The sequence below is a fragment of the Cetorhinus maximus genome, chromosome 8 (assembly GCF_964194155.1).
Source record: "Cetorhinus maximus chromosome 8, sCetMax3.hap1.1, whole genome shotgun sequence".
NCBI classification, from domain to species: Eukaryota; Metazoa; Chordata; class Chondrichthyes; order Lamniformes; family Cetorhinidae; genus Cetorhinus; species Cetorhinus maximus.
Window position 1 is genome coordinate 30,167,002 of NC_135886.1, and position 16,870 is coordinate 30,183,871.

Below are 16,870 nucleotides of genomic sequence, written 5' to 3' on the forward strand. Positions count from 1 at the left end.
TATCTTTCTAATTCATAAATGCCCCCTCACTGGAATTTCATGAGCTATTCTCAGAACCTCATTTCTATATCCAAATGGTATTACAATCTGATGCACATCCCTCCAGCTTTAATTTGCTGAAGCATGATAAGGCCTCCATTTTCTCATTAAAACATTACCCTTAAGGTAATATTTTTCTGGAATACACTTTGCCTCCGTTTCTGAGTAAGCTGCCTGATATAACTGTTTAATTTGCAATCCTTTTTCGGTAACTGCACTAAATGTCTTGAGTTAAACACCTCAGCTACATTGTCTTCCAGTATTTCTTCCTGAACAACCTTATCAAACACAGTGCCGGCTGATTGGACTTCCACACCTTCTTCCTGCCTTTCAACTTCCTGTTCATCTTGTTTCAACCTATGAGCCTGTGATCTTGTTATCACACAATCTAGAAACAATCTAGGATGCTCTCTCTGCAACACTTCTGTTGAAAACAACTCTACAGGCTGCTCAATTACCATAGGCATCACCCACTTCAGTGACCCAGCTATATCATTACCCAAAATAAATTGAACCCCTAACAATAGGCAATGTTTCCACTATTCCAACAATCACCTCACCTGTTTTCCAGTTACTCTTTAAATTTCCTTCCACAATGGAATAGATTTAGCATCTCCATGAACTCCACTTATTATCACCTGTTCCTGCAATACTCCCTCTGCACAACAAATGTCACTACCCACAACATTAAGGATTGACTAGCCCCTGTGTCTCTTAACATTTTAACATCTTTACCTACTCCACCCTGTACACATGGAAAGACTTGCCTTTCACATGCAAAATCTTTAAATATTTCTGCAACCTGCTCCTCAGAATTCTCCTGGGTAAATTGTAAACTCATTCCCACTTCTTTGCCTATGACTGATTCTTCCTGTTTTACCTGCACACAAACCATTGGTTTTTCCTGTGTCTGAACCTCAGAACCCACAGCACTTTTACTTCCAGAACTTTTCTGCACCTCTATAATTCCAACAGATTTTCCCTGTAATTTCCAACATACTAACTTCATGTGTCCAACTTTATTACAACGAAAACACTTCAATTTTCGATGTCACTTCTACCCTCAGCACCTTCCTTTTATTCTGAGAAAAAACTTCCTGTGAATTTCCACCTGCTCCTTCTCTTCCCTGACTGCCCACCTTCCTTTCACCTTCCCACTTTCTATCCTTTTCTGATTTAAAAGGGTTACGAAAGAAAGGTTTAGCTCTATGGACTAACTCATAATCATCAGCTATCTCTGCGCCTGTCTCACCGTTTGAACCCTCTGTTCCTCCACATGAGTTCTCACTACCAAAGGAATTGAATCTTTAAATTCTTCCAAAAGAATTACCTCTCTCAGAGCTGAATATGCATATGTCATCTCTATCTTTAATGCCCATATCCACTGGTCAAAATCACTTTGTTTTACTCTTTCAAACTCAATATAAGTTTGCCAGGCTGTTTTCTCATATTCCTAAATTTCTGCCTGTATGCCTCAGGAACCAACTCATACGCACTTAAAATAGCCTTTTTCACCACATCATAGTTCACCAACATTTCTTCTGACAGTGAAGCATAGACCTCTTGTGTTCTACCCACCAACCTGGATTGTAACGACAATGTCCAGTTTTCCTGCGGCCATTTCATCTGTTTAGCTATCTTCTCAAATTAAATAAAAAAATGCTTCAACATCTCTTTCCTCAAACTTTGGAAGAGCTTGTACAAATTTAAACATCTCCCCACTGGGTTTTAGGTTAAAAGGTTTTCTCATTGTCAGAACTTTCCACAGTATCTGATGTCTCCTTTTTAAAATCCCACTTTTTAAGCCAATACTCTCTGTCTCTTTCCTTCATTCTCCCTTCCATTGCTAACTTTTCACTCTGGAGATCAAGTTTTCACATTTCCATTTCTTTTTGAAATAATCTCTCTTTTTCCCTTTCTTTTTCTGCTGTCTCTAGTTCCAGTTTGTTTCATTTCCAATTCTTTTTCCTTTTTGCTTGCCTCCAATTGAAGTTTTCTCAGTTCCTTTGTTTCAGATTCAAGCCTCTTCATTTGCAACTGAAGTCTCGCTTCCTCCAGCTGTGACTCGCTAGTGTCAGGTATCACTTCCAACTTTAAATGCTGTGCTATACCTTCAGTTATGTCTGCTTTCCTTATCCCTGCAATTGTAATTTATCTGCAATTCCACTGATTTAACTTTAGTTACCTTTTTGTAAACCAGCCAAAGTTATAACTTCAACTCCCAGAAAAGTCTTAGCAACTGCCAAAGCCATATTGTGGTCTCACCTTTTAAAAATACCTCACACCAACTCCTGAATTCAAAGTGCTTCTCGTACTCGTAACTTTAAGATTCACCAACTCCAAACCCATCAAGGAAACTCAAATATATCCCGTAAAGAGCCCCCAGCTCTATTATGGCACAGCCGATGGTAAATGCTGAGCTACTCAAATCCCAAAGGCAAACTTGAAACAACTGCCACATAGATTTTGAAAGACCCAGGCAAAGTAACACACAATACCCTGAACAGTCGAATTCAAAGCGAGTTTTCTCAGCTTCAGTTCTTTGTAGACAACAGCTTGAGGCTTAGATGCTGGAGGCTTTTCACACTTGTGTTAGATCTTAGAATTCCTGCCCTTACATTCAGCCTTCTCTCCTTTATACATATTTTCCCCTTTGAATGCAAATTCCCATTGTTTCACTATGTCTTTGGACTTTACCTCTCTAATAATAAAAATCTCTCATAGTACCAATTTTTCTAATAATCTTTGGGAAAAATAAACACACTGTTTCTTAACTTCTCCTGGCTATGTGAAACATTTCACCACCAACCCCCTCCCCCCCCACCCCCACCAGCCCCCGCCCCACCTTTTGAATTCAAGCTAGTCTGGTTTATTTAGGAATGCAAATGTTCCCTTTACACCTTACATTCTAAAACTTCCCCCATGTTTACCTACTTAACATTTCAAAGCTAGCTTATCTTCTGATACATCAAAGCCTTCAGACCAGCTACCTTTAATTCAATTAAATCGCACACGCAGACATAGACATAGACCCCACTATTACTCTAAAGTACATTCCAGTAACATTATGAAAATTATTATATCTTCCTGACACCCAAAAAAATTGCAACACACTCACTAATGTTGGTCCTTCTGTCTTGCAGGACAAGGTGGCACAAAATTTGATAATTCAAAATGATAATTTGGGACAAAATTAAGGCCCAAATCTTCCAGTATCCAGAGCAGCAAAACCTAGGATTACATCTGTGTTGCATGTTGGGACCCTGTGAACGTATATACATACATACATACAAACATACGAATTAGAAGCAGGGATAGGCCTGATTGTGGCCTCTACTCCACTTTCCTTCCTACCCCCTATATCCTTTGACTCCCTTGTCAACCAAAAATCTATCTAACTCCGCCTTAAAACTATTCAATGACCCTGCCTCACCCATTCTTTCTGGGAAAGAGAGTTCCATGGACTCACGACTCTCTGATAGAAAATAATTTCTCCTCATCTCCATCTTAAATGGGAGATCCCCTATTTTTAAACTGTGTCCCCTAGTTCTGGTCTCTCCCATAAGGGGAAACATCCTCTCAGCATCCACCCTATCAAGTCCCCTCAGGATCTTTTATGTTTCAATAAAATCACCTCTCATTCTTCTAAACTCCAAAGGATACAGGCCCAACCTCTCCAAACTTTCCTCATTGGATGGCCTCCTCATTCCAGGAATCATTCCAGTGAATATTCTCTGAACTGCTTCTAATGCAATTATGTCCTTTATCAATAAAGAGACCAAAACTGTACACAGTACTCTAGATGTGGTCTCAAAAGTACCCTATACAACTGTAGCAAAGCATCCCTACTTTTATATTCCATTTCCCTTGCAATAAACAACAACATTCCATTTGCCTTCCTAATCACTTGCTGTACATTCATAATAACTTTTTGTGATTCATGTTCCAGGACACCCAGATTCCTCTGTATCTGAGTTCCGCAATCTCTCTCCATTTAAATAATATGCTGCTTTTTAATTCTTCCTGTCAACATGGACAAGTTCACATTTTCCCACATTATACTCCATCTGCCAAATTTTTGCTCACTCACTTAATCAATCCGTATTCCTTCACAGACTCCTTATGCCCTCATCACAGAATTGGTGTGGTGTAGGAGGAGGCCATTTGGCCCACTGTGTCTGTACGGCTCTCCGAATGACCAACTCACCAAGTTCCATTCTCCCACCTTCTCCTTGTTACCCTGCACATTCTTCCCTTTCAAATAACAGTCTAATTCCCTTTTGAATGCTTCAGTTGAACTTGCCTCCACCACACTCTCCGGAAGAGTATTCCAGACCCTAACCACTCACTGCGTGAATAAGTTTCTCCTCATTTCACTATTGCTCTTTACTAATTACTTTAAACCTGTGACCTCTCGTTCTCGATCCTTTTTGAGTGGAAAAAGTTTATCCCTATCTACTCTGTCAGACCCCTCATTATTTTGAATACCTCCATCAAATCCCCTCTCAGCCTTCTTTTCTCTAAGAGAAAACAATCCTAACTTCTCCAATCTATCCTCATAACTGAATTTCCTCATCCTAGAAACCATTCTCGTGAATCTTTTCTGCACTCTCTCCAATACCTTCACATCCTTCCTAAAGTACAGCACCCAGAACTGGTTGCAATACTCCAGCTGAGGCCAAACTAGTGATTTACACAAGTTCAACATAACCTTCTTGCTCTTGTACTCTATGCCATTATTAATTAAATGCAGGATACTATATGCTTTATTAACCACTCTCTCAACTTGTCCTGCCACTTTCAAAGAATATGCACATATACACCCAGGTCCCTCTGCTCCTGCACTCACTTTAGAGTTGTACCTCTTATTTTATACTGTCTTTCCATGTTATTTCTACCAAAATGAATCACTTCATATTTCCCTGTATTGAACTTCATCTGCCACTTGTCCAGCCATTCAACCAATTTGTCTATGTCCTTTTGAAGTTCTACACTATCCTCCTCATAGTTCACAATGTTCCGAGTTTTGGATCACCTGCAAACTTTGAAATTGGGCCCTGTACACCAAGGTCTAGATCAGTAATATATATCAGGGGGAGAATTTTCTCCCAGTCGGGTGGGCCAGTTGGGAACAGGCACGGGCGGGTGCGCGCTGCCATTTTACGTGGGCAGGCCAATTAAGGCCCGCCCAGTGTGACACGTGCCCAGTACTGCTCAGCGCTACCTGTGCAGGCGGGGGAGGAGGGAGAGTCAGGGCTTGCGCTTCTTTTGAGCTGGGAAATGTTTATGAATTTTCATAAACATTTTTATTTAATTAATAAACCCTGCATGGAACCTCATCCCGTCCGTGGATGAGTTTTCATGAAAAATGCGAAGGTCGCCTGGGCTTTTCGCTTGCCCGCCAACCTTAAGGTTGGACAGGCAGCCCTGACAATTGCTTTAATTAGTTTATTAATGGCCTTAACAGAGCTTTGACAGTTCGGCGGGCCGCAGCCGACTCCGGTGCGCGCCAGCCGAACAAAAGATCGGAATGACGCGTGGTGTCGGGATGCACGCCCGATGTCACTGCGCGTCATTTTACACACTGGCCCATATGCCAAACAGAAAATGCTGGCCCAGGAAAAGCATGGGTCTCAACACTGACCCCTGGGGAACTCCACTACAAACTTCCTCCAAACCTAAAAACATCCATTAACTACTACTCTCTGTTTCCTGCCAGAACATATTTCTCTTCACAACATATTTTCCTATCTATCTTTGTATCATCAGCACATTTAGCAATTCAATCCCATTATCCAAGTCATTCATATAAATTGCTGAGGCTCCAGCACTGATCCCTGCTGCACGCCACTCATTACATGTTGCCAACTCAAAAATGACCCGTTTATGCCTACTCTCTGTCTCCTGCGAACTAACCAATCCTCTTTCCATGCTAATATGTTACCCCCTACACCATCAGCTCTTATTTTGTGTAGTAACCTTTGGTATGGCACCTTGTCAAATGCCTTCTGGAAATATAAATACACCACATCCACAAGTTTCCTCTTTACCCACGCTGCTTGTTACTTCCTCAAAGAACTCTAAATTATTAGTCAAACTAAATTTCCCTTTCACAATACCATGTTGACTCTGCCTGATTGCATTGAGATTTTCTAAGTGCCCTTCTATAACCTCCTTAATAATAAATTCCAGCATTTTCCCTGTTAAAAATGTTAAGCTTGAGTTTTTTTTGATGAGGTAACAGAGAAGGTTAATGAGGGTCATGCCGTTGATGTGTACATGGACTTCCAAAAGGCATTTGATAAAATGCAGCATAACAGGCTTTTCAGCACAGTTGAAGCCCATGGAATAAAAGAGATTGTGGTAGTGTGAATATGAAATAGGCTGATTGACAAAAAACAAAGAGTAGGCCAACAGTAGTTTTTCAGACTGGAGGAAGCTTTACAGTGGGGTTCCACAGGGGTCAGTGTTCAGACCACTGTTTTTCTTCATCTATATTAATGACTCATAGACTCATAGATGTTTACAGCATAGAAGGAGACCATTCTGCCCATCATGTCCACGCCAGTCAACAAAGATCTGAATACACTAAACCCATTTTCCAGTGGTTGGCCTATAGCCCTGGAGGTTATGGCAATGTAAGTGAATATCTAATTACATCCTAAATGTTACGAGAGTTTCTGACTCAGGCACCCTTACAGGCAGAGAGTTCCGGACTCCCACCACCCTCTTGGTGAAAAAATTTCTCCTCAACTCCCCCTTCTTATCCTTCTACCTCCTCCCTTAAATCTCTGCCCCCTGGTTATTGACTCCTCTACTATTTGAAAAAGTGCCTTCCTATCCACCCTAACTATGCCCCTCATAATCTTATACACCCCTATCAGGTCCCCTCTCAGCCTTCACTACTCCAAGGAAAACAACCCCAGCCTATCCAATCTTTCCTCATGGCTCAGACCCTCCAGCCCAGGCAGCATTCTGGTGAATCTCCTCTGCACCCTCTCCAGTACAATCACATCCTTCCTTTAATGTGGTGACCAGAACTGTGGTGACCTAGACCTTGGTGTACACGGCACAATTTCAAAATTTGCAGATAACACAAAACTTGGAAGTATTGTGAACTAGGAGGATAGTTTAGATTTCAAAAAGACAGGCAGGCTGGTGGCATGGATGGACAAGTGGCTGATGAAATTTAATGCAGAGAAGTCTGAAGTGATTCATTTTGATGGGAAGAATGAGGCGAGACAATATAAAAGAAAGAATGCAATTCTAAAGGGGATGCAGGAGCAGAGGGACCTGGGGGTATATGTGCACAAAGCATTGAAGGTGACAGGGTTGAGAAAGGGATTAATAAAGCATATGGTATCCTAGGATTTTTAAATAGGAGCATAGGGTACAAAAGCAAGGTAGTTATGATGAAACTCTTTCAAGTTATCAACAGTCACAGATTGCAACTCTTTCGAGTACAATCACAGTTCTTGGTTTCCGGGAGTGGGACATGAACCCACAACCCTCTGATTCAAAGGCGAGGGTGCTATGAACTGAGCCTAAAACCCTGGTTCAGCCTCAATTGGAGTAGTGTCCAATTCTGGGCACCACACTTTAGGAAGGATGCGAAGTCGTTAGGTTGCAGAAAAGATTCAGGAGAATGGTTTCAGGGTTGCGTCACTTCAGCTAAGTGTATATATTAGAGAAGCTGGGGGCTGTTCTCCTTGGAGAAAAGACGATTAAGCTTGGATAGAGATTTTCAAAATGGTGATGGATCTGGGACAGAGTAGATAGGGGGGAGATAGGGAATTGTGGCCGATGTCAGGTTTCTGACCCAACTGGTAAAATCCAACCCATTAACTGTGATCTGGATCCACAAATGCTGCTAGACCTACTGAACATTTTCATCCTTTTGGTTTCAATTTCAGATTTCCAGTAAGATAAAAGCAAAAAAACTGCGGATCATTCGGCCTCAAAACATTAACTGTGCTCCTCTCCGCAGATGCTGCCAGACCTGCTGAGTTTTTCCAGGTATTTTTGTTTTTGTTTCAGATTTCCAGTATTTTGTTTTGCATTTGTGGCAACTTTCTGGAATTGTCAAAGATTTATTTTGAAACTTTGTGCTGGTTTCCAGAGGTGTCCATCGGCGCCTGGAAGAATTGACCTCTTCACACTTTTTTTTTGTAAAAATATAATTTATTCATAAAATATCTTCAATCACATTCCAAACCATTTCAAAAACAACATTACAAGGGTACAATCCAGGTTAAACTTTTACAAAATGTATCACCAGGTGCATCAGTACAAACAATATTACAATCATTTACAGCCTTTCATTTTGATCTGTACAGCCCGAGGGGCTCTAAACAGTTCCCAGTCTCTCAGTGCGCTGTGGTAGAAAGGTCTTAGACAGCGACCCTTCCCCATTGCGCCTTTGCGGCAGCTGCCCCAAGCTTTAGTGCGTCCCTCAGCACGTAGTCCTGGACTTTGGATTGTGCCAGTCCGCAACAATCGGTCGGGGACAACTCTTTGTGCTGGGAGACCAACAAGTTTCGGGCAGACCAAAGCGCCTCTTTCACCGAGTTGATCATCCTCCAGCTGCAGTTGATGTTTGTCTCGGTGTGTGTCCCTGGGAACAGCCCGTAGAGCACAGAGTCCTGTGTCACAGAACTGCTCGGGATGAACCTCGACAGCAACCACTGCATCTCTCTCCAGACTTTCTTTGCAAAGGCACAATCCACAAGGAGGTGAACAACGGTCTCTTCCCCACCACAGCCACCTCGAGGGCAACGTGCAGAGGGGGTGAGACTCCTGGCGTGTAGGAAGGATCTGACGGGGAGGGCCTTTCTCACCACCAGCCAAGCTACGTCTTGGTGCTTGTTGGAAAGTTCTGGCGATGAGGCATTCTGCCAAATGACTTTGACAGTCTGCTCGGGGAACCATCCCACAGGGTCCACCCTCTCCTTTTCCCTCAGGGCCTCTAGGACGTTACGTGCTGACCACTGCCTGATGGACTTGGGGTCAAAGGTGTTTTTCTGCATAAATTTTTCCACCAGGGACAGGTGGTACGGCACGGTCCAACTACTTGGAGCGTTCTGCGGCAGCGTGGCCAGACCCATCCTTCGCAACACCGGGGACAGGTAGAACCTCAGCACGTAGTGACACTTGGTGTTTGCGTACTGAGGGTCGACGCACCGCTTGATGCAGCCACACACAAAGGTGGCCATCAGTATGAGGGCGATGTTGGGCACGTTTTTTCCCCCTTTATCTAGAGGCTTGTACATCGCGTCCCTGCAGACACGATCCATTTTCGACCTCCAGATAAAGCGGAAGATGGCTCGAGTGATCGCCATCGCGCAGGAGTCTGGAATGGGCCAGACCTGCGCCACGTACAGCAACAGCGAGAGTACCTCACACCTGATGACCAGGTTCTTACCCGCAATGGAGAGGGAGCGTCGCTCCCACATGCCCAGTTTCCTTTTCACCATAGCCACTCGCTCCTTCCAGTTTCTAACGCATGCCCCGGTCCCTCCGAACCATATCCCCAGCACCTTCAGGCCGTCAGCCCTGACAGTGAAGGGGACAAAGGATCGGTCGGCCCAGTTCCCAAAGAACATGGCCTCGCTCTTCCCACGATTTACCTTGGCTCCCGAGGCCAGTTCGAACTGGTCGCAGATGTGCATCAGTCTGCGCACCGACAGCGGATCCAAGCAGAAGACGGCGACGTCATCCATGTACAGGGAGGCTTTTACCTGAGTGCCTCCACTGCCTGGGATCGTCACTCCTCTTATGCCTCTTCACACTTTTTTTTTGTAAAAATATACTTTATTCATAAAATATCTTCAATCACATTTAAAACCATTTCAAAAACAACATTACAAGGGTACAATCCAGGTTAAACTTTTACAAAATGTATCACCAGGTGCATCAGTACAAACAATATTACAATCATTTACAGCCTTTCATTTTGATCTGTACAGCCCGAGGGGCTCTAAACAGTTCCCAGTCTCTCGGTGCGCTGTGGTAGAAAGGTCTTAGACAGCGACCCTTCCCCATTGCGCCTTTGCGGCAGCTGCCCCAAGCTTTAGTGCGTCCCTCAGCACGTAGTCCTGGACTTTGGATTGTGCCAGTCCGCAACAATCGGTCGGGGACAACTCTTTGTGCTGGAAGACCAACAAGTTTCGGGCAGACCAAAGCGCCTCTTTCACCGAGTTGATGATCCTCCAGCTGCAGTTGATGTTTGTCTCGGTGTGTGTCCCTGGGAACAGCCCGTAGAGGACAGAGTCCTGTGTCACAGAACTGCTCGGGATGAACCTCGACAGCAACCACTGCATCTCTCTCCAGACTTTCTTTGCAAAGGCACAATCCACAAGGAGGTGAACAACGGTCTCTTCCCCACCGCAGCCACCTCGAGGGCAACGTGCAGAGGGGGTGAGCTTCCTGGCGTGTAGGAAGGATCTGACGGGGAGGGCCTTTCTCACCACCAGCCAAGCTACGTCTTGGTGCTTGTTGGAAAGTTCTGGCGATGAGGCATTCTGCCAAATGACTTTGACAGTCTGCTCGGGGAACCATCCCACAGGGTCCACCCTCTCCTTTTCCCTCAGGGCCTCTAGGACGTTACGTGCTGACCACTGCCTGATGGACTTGTGGTCAAAGGTGTTTTTCTGCATAAATTTTTCCACCAGGGACAGGTGGTACGGCACGGTCCAACTACTTGGAGCGTTCCGCGGCAGCGTGGCCAGACCCATCCTTCGCAACACCGGGGACAGGTAGAACCTCAGCACGTAGTGACACTTGGTGTTTGCGTACTGAGGGTCGACGCACCGCTTGATGCAGCCACACACAAAGGTGGCCATCAGTATGAGGGCGATGTTGGGCACGTTTTTTCCCCCTTTATCTAGAGGCTTGTACATCGCGTCCCTGCAGACACGATCCATTTTCGACCTCCAGATAAAGCGGAAGATGGCTCGAGTGATCGCCGTCGCGCAGGAGTGTGGAATGGGCCAGACCTGCGCCACGTACAGCAACAGCGAGAGTACCTCACACCTGATGACCAGGTTCTTACCCGCAATGGAGAGGGAGCGTCGCTCCCACATGCCCAGTTTCCTTTTCACCATAGCCACTCGCTCCTTCCAGTTTCTAACGCATGCCCCGGTCCCTCCGAACCATATCCCCAGCACCTTCAGGCCGTCAGCCCTGACAGTGAAGGGGACAAAGGATCGGTCAGCCCAGTTCCCAAAGAACATGGCCTCGCTCTTCCCACGATTTACCTTGGCTCCCGAGGCCAGTTCGAACTGGTCGCAGACGTGCATCAGTCTGCGCACCGACAGCGGATCCGAGCAGAAAACGGCGACGTCGTCCATGTACAGGGAGGCTTTTACCTGAGTGCCTCCACTGCCTGGGATCGTCACTCCTCTTATGCCCGGATCCTTCCTGATGGACTCGGCAAAGGGTTCTATGCAGCACACGAAAAGGACAGGCGAGAGAGGACAGCCTCCTCTTCACACTGTTAGCACTGAAGCAGCAACATGAAGAGATGTCTCGATGAGACTGGGCTGCCCCAGTCACAAACAAGATTTAGCACAAGTAGTTTAGGACTGTTGTGACCTGAATAAAACCACTGTGGGATATAAACAGAAAATGTTGGAGAATACACAGCAGGTGGGATTGTTGTTTGAAATGCAGAGTATTTTGTTCCAAAACACTTTTACAAATGAGAGCAGCTGCAACATGTAGATTTTAGCTGCAGCCACTGAGAAAGGAGCCAGAGTGAATGGAGCGGGGGCGGGAGCGGGCGGGGCCACGGCGAGTGGGGGCGGGGCAGGTGAGGGAGGGGCGGGGCCATGGTGGGAGGGAAGGAGCGGACCAAGGCAACAGGGGCGCGGCTAATTGGTGAGGGGGCGTGGCCAGCCTGTGAGGGGCGGGTCATGGTGGAAGTGGGCGGAACAGAGTGGGAGGAGGTAAGAGCAAAATGCTGCGGATGCTGGAAATCTGAAATAAAAACAGAAAATGCTGGAAAATCTCAGCAGGTCTGTGGAGCGAGAAACGTCAGAGGGGTGTGGGCGGGACACGTGTGGGAGGTGTGGGCGGGACCACGAAGAATGGGCGGGGCCAGAGTGGGGGAGAAGTGGGCGGGGTCAGTAGCCCAAGTGCTTGCGCGGCGGCCTCACCGCCTGCCCCCCTCCGCCTCCTCCCTCCATCACTTGATACGATCATGGCGATGGAGCCGGTGAGGCACACGGATACCGCCACCTCCTCCAGCTTCCGACACTTTCGGGTCCGGCATTTCCACCTGGAGCTGCGGGTGGATTTCGACCGGCGGCAGCTGGAGGGTCGCGAGGTGTTGGAGCTGAGCTGCCTGCGGCCCGATGGAGGCGGCGGGGAGCAGGAGCTCCGCCTGGACGCTCACCCCAGCCTCCGCGTCCAGTCGGTGTCGGCGCGTTGTGGCGGCGGAGATGCCCAGTCGGTGCCCCTGCGTTTCGAAATCCAGCCCTTCACCAACTATGGCTGCACCCTGGTGCTGACCTTAGCCGGCCCATGTCGACATGGCGACCAGCTGCAAGTGGTCATCGACTACATGGCAACCGATGGACCCGGGGTGAGTGGTTGCTGCTGCAGGTTGGGATTTACCCCCAAGTTTAAAAAATCGCCAAGCTGAGATTGATAGGCTTTTCTTGTTAAGAGGTGTTGGGGGAAGATGGAGTTAAGATACAATCTGGAGAGGCTGAATGGCCTCTTCCTGTGAGTCAGCAACTTTCATTTATGTAGCACCCTTTTAATTCATAAAACAAAATCCCTTCGCAGGGGTCTGAAAGGAGGTTGAGTTGAGGAGAGAAATTGGTACGGGCAGGTTTGTTTCGTGATTGGGCTTTAATGAGGGTTGTAAAAGAGGTGTAGGGATTTAAGGAGATAGGAGCTGATGTCCAGTTAAATATGGGTCTGTGTTAAACTCGCAAATTAAACGAGCTACAACAGTTGCATCAGAATATTCTAGCATTTAAAATTGTGATGTGATTTGCTTTAAAGTGGAATCCAAGTATTCCACAGTCCTGATTGCTCATACATTTTGATATATATTTTAATGGTTTGGAGCAGACATGAAGGAGAATTTTTCAGGTCCTTGGGGAAAGAACCAATAATGTGAATGAGACTTGTTGCTGTGATGCTGTGGCTAAGGCATGCACTGTTGACCATCCTAGTTATGGGTGGTCCAAAACAAAAACAAAAATACCTGGAAAAACTCAGCAGGTCTGGCAACATCTGTGGAGAGGAGCACAGTTAACGTTTCGAGTCCGTATGACTCTTCAGCAGAACTAAGGAAAAATAGAAAAGAGGTGAAAAATAAGCTGGTTTAAGGGGGGTGGGACAAGAAGAGCTGGATAGAGGGCCAGTGATAGTGGGGAGATAACCAAAAGATGTCACAGACAAAAGGACAAAGAGGTGTTGAAGGTGGTGATATTATCTAAAGGAATGTGCTGATTAAAGGTAGAAAGCAGGATGAGCAAGGTACAGATAGCCCTAGTGGGGGTGGGGTGGGGTGAAGGAATCGAAAAAGGCTAAAAGGTAGAGATGAAACAATGGATGGAAATACATTTAAAAATAATGGAAATAGATGGGAAAAGAAAAATCTATATAAATTATTGGAAAAAACAAAAAGGAGGGAGAAAATCTGAAATGGGGTGGGGATGGAGGAGAGAGTTTATGATCTAAAATTGTTGAACTCAATATTCAGTCTGGAAGACTGTAAAGTGCCTAGTCGGAAGATGAGGTGCTGTTCCTCCAGTTTGCGTTGAGCTTCACTGGAACAATGCAGCAATCCAAGGATGGACATGTGGGCATGAGAGCAGGGTGGAGTGTTGAAATGGCAAGCGACAGGGAAGTCTGGGTAATGCTTGCGGACAGACCGAAGGGAGTTCTGCAAAGCGGTCACCCAGTCTGCGTTTGGTCTCTCCAATGTAGAGGAAACTGCATTGGGAGCAATGAATGCAGTAGACTAAATTGAGGGAAGTGCAAGTGAAATGCTGCTTCACTTGAAAGGAGTGTTTGGGCCCTTGGACGGTGAGGAGAGAGGAAGTGAAGGGGCAGGTGTTGCACCTTCTGCGGTTGCATGGGAAGGTGCCGTGGGAGGGGGTTGAGGTGTAGGGGTGATGGAGGAGTGGACCAGGGTGTCCAGGAGGGAACGATCCCTGCGGAATGCTGCTGGGGGGCGCGAAGGGAAGATGTGTTTGGTGGTGGCATCATGCTGGAGTTGGCGGAAATGGCGGAGGATGATCCTTTGAATGCGGAGGCTGGTGGGGTGATAAGTGAGGACAAGGGGGACCCTATCATGTTTCTGGGAGGGAGAAGAAGGTGTGAGGGCCTCACACATGATAGGGTCCCCCTTGTCCTCACTTATCACCCCACCAGCCTCCGCATTCAAAGGATCATCCTCCGCCAACTCCAGCATGATGCCACCACCAAACACATCTTCCCTTCGCCCCCCCCCCCCCCCCCCAGGCAGCATTCCACAGGGATCATTCCCTCCGGGACACCCTGGTCCACTCCTCCATCACCCCCTACACCTCAACCCCCTCCCACGGCACCTTCCCATGCAACCGCAGAAGGTGCAACACCTGCCCTTTTACTTCCCCTCTCCTCACCGTCCAAGGGCCCAAACACACCTTTCAAGTGAAGCAGCATTTCACTTGCACTTCCCTCAATTTAGTCTACTGCATTCATTGCTCCCAATGCAGTTTCCTCCACATTGGAGAGACCAAACGCAGACTGGGTGACCGCTTTGCAGAACACCTTCGGTCTGTCCGCAAGCATTACCCAGACCTCCCTGTCGCTTGCCATTTTAACACTCCACCCTGCTCTCATGCCCACATGTCCGTCCTTGGATTGCTGCATTGTTCCAGTGAAGCTCAACGCAAACTGGAGGAACAGCACCTCATCTTCCGACTAGGCACTTTATAGCCTTCCAGACTGAATGTTGAGTTCAACAATTTTAGATCATGAACTCTCTCCTCCATCCCCACCCCCTTTCAGATTTTCTCCCTCCTTTTTGTTTTTTCCAATAATTTATATAGATTTTTCTTTTCCCACCTATTTCCATTATTTTTAAATGTATTTCCATCCATTGTTTCATCTCTACCTTTTAGCCTTTTTCGATTCCTTCACCCCACCCCACCCCCACTAGGGCTATCTGTACCTTGCTCATCCTGCTGTCTACCTTTAATTAGCACATTCCTTTAGATAATATCACCACCTTCAATACCTCTGTCCTTTTGTCTGTGACATCTTTTGGTTATCTCCACCTATCACTGGCCCTCTATCCAGCTCTTCTTGTGTCCCCCCCCCCAGCTTATATTTCACCTCTTTTCTACTTTTCCTTAGTTCTGTTGAAGAGTCATACGGACTCGAAACGTTAACTGTGCTCCTCTCCGCAGATGCTGCCAGACCTGCTGAGTTCTTCCTGGTATTTTTGTTTTTGTTTTGGATTTCCAGCATCAACAGTTTTTTGCTTTTATCTTCGTCATGGGTGGTGTTTCAATCACAGTAATGCTGCACAACCTGTTGATGTTCCAATTCAGGCAAACTGGTGGGGTGGGAACATTGAAACACTCAGTAGCTATGCAGTGAATACGTGTGTGGTGGAAGGTTACACTTGAAACAGTGCCAGTCTTCTGAACAGGAGCCACAGAGCCTAACCTTACACCAGTAAGAGCAGGGAGGTGTGTGATGAAAATTCAGCAGGCAGGTTGCTCAACCTCTCAGCTGAATGAAAGAATCATTTTCACTTCAGCAGTCACATCAATGTTTACTAAATCATGGGCCTTTAACAAGACACTGATTAATTTTACATTCAGAAATGTAAATGTGCAAGAAGTTCACAATATCATTTAGATCGGGATCTGTGATTACCAAACAATTTGAAAAGTTGTCCTTTAACCAAGTTTCAGAACCACTGGCCTAGATGACAATAGTTTATGCAAAATCTATAGGTCGTAATGACTGAATTTGAACTGGCTGTTTTAGTTTACTCATTCAGTAAGACTTTCAGTTTCAGCCCTGCCTTCATAGAACTGATGCATTCTTCCCAGTAAGACTTTCAGTTTCAGCCCTGCCTTCATAGAACTGATGCATTCTTTCCAGATCCACTGAGTGGTACCTGTGGTGGGGGCTTTAAAGATATAATGCGGAAATTAAACCATCGAGTGCCCCTGGTTTGCACGTTATGTTGGCAGTGATACAGTAACTGATTTTCTATTCTGTATCCGTCTCTGATACATGCGTTCCACTTAACACTATCCATTGTGTAGCAGAGAAGGTTGAGGCAATTTAATTGAAACTTAAATATTGAGGTGTTTCTATAGGTTGATTGGAGATAGGTAATTTCTTCTTGGGGAGTCAATGATGAGGAATTATCCACTTAAGATTGTCGCTAAGATTAAATTGAGAGTGCATTTCTTTGTGTGTCATGGGTGTCTGGTCAAATGGTGTTTAAGGCTGACACTATTTTAAGGCAAAATTGGATAAATATTTGAAACAAGAAGATGCATTGGGAAAGAGCAGGGCAGTGGCATTAGTTTTGAATTGCTTTAACAATGAGCTGGCACAGATTCAAAGGGCTGAACAGCCTCATCCTGTGCTTTGAACATTTATCCTTCTGATGGTGTACATAATAAATAATTTAGAACCATGTTTTAAAATTATTTTGTGATGTTATTTAGACAGATTTCAGACAGTTTTGGTGTGGAGTAATATATTCATTGTGGTGTGGATGATTTGTCAGCATTAGATTTTTTTAAAGTTTCATTGTCATGTGCCTTGCGCAAGATGCTGATGTGTTTCCTTTTAAAAATCC

The 16,870-nt window shown here is 45.7% G+C and overlaps 2 protein-coding genes across 4 annotated transcripts in view; one reads left to right on the top strand and one right to left on the bottom strand.

Annotated features, from left to right (window-relative positions):
- Positions 1 to 16,870, bottom strand: part of LOC144683536 (peptidase inhibitor 16-like) — a 697,419-nt gene that overhangs the window by 437,760 nt on the left and 242,789 nt on the right. The window lies entirely within an intron of this gene.
- The window catches only part of rnpep (arginyl aminopeptidase (aminopeptidase B)), a 30,338-nt gene continuing 25,611 nt past the window's right edge, over positions 12,144 to 16,870 (top strand). For 2 of the 3 annotated variants that reach the window (XM_078546617.1, XM_078546616.1), the window contains exon 1: positions 12,207 to 12,622. In XM_078546617.1, coding sequence (XP_078402743.1) covers positions 12,239 to 12,622 — 384 coding nt within the window. In that variant the 5' untranslated portion in view covers positions 12,207 to 12,238. Of the gene's footprint in view, positions 12,623 to 16,870 lie in introns of all 3 variants that reach the window. The other variant, XM_078546615.1, reaches the window with a different exon arrangement.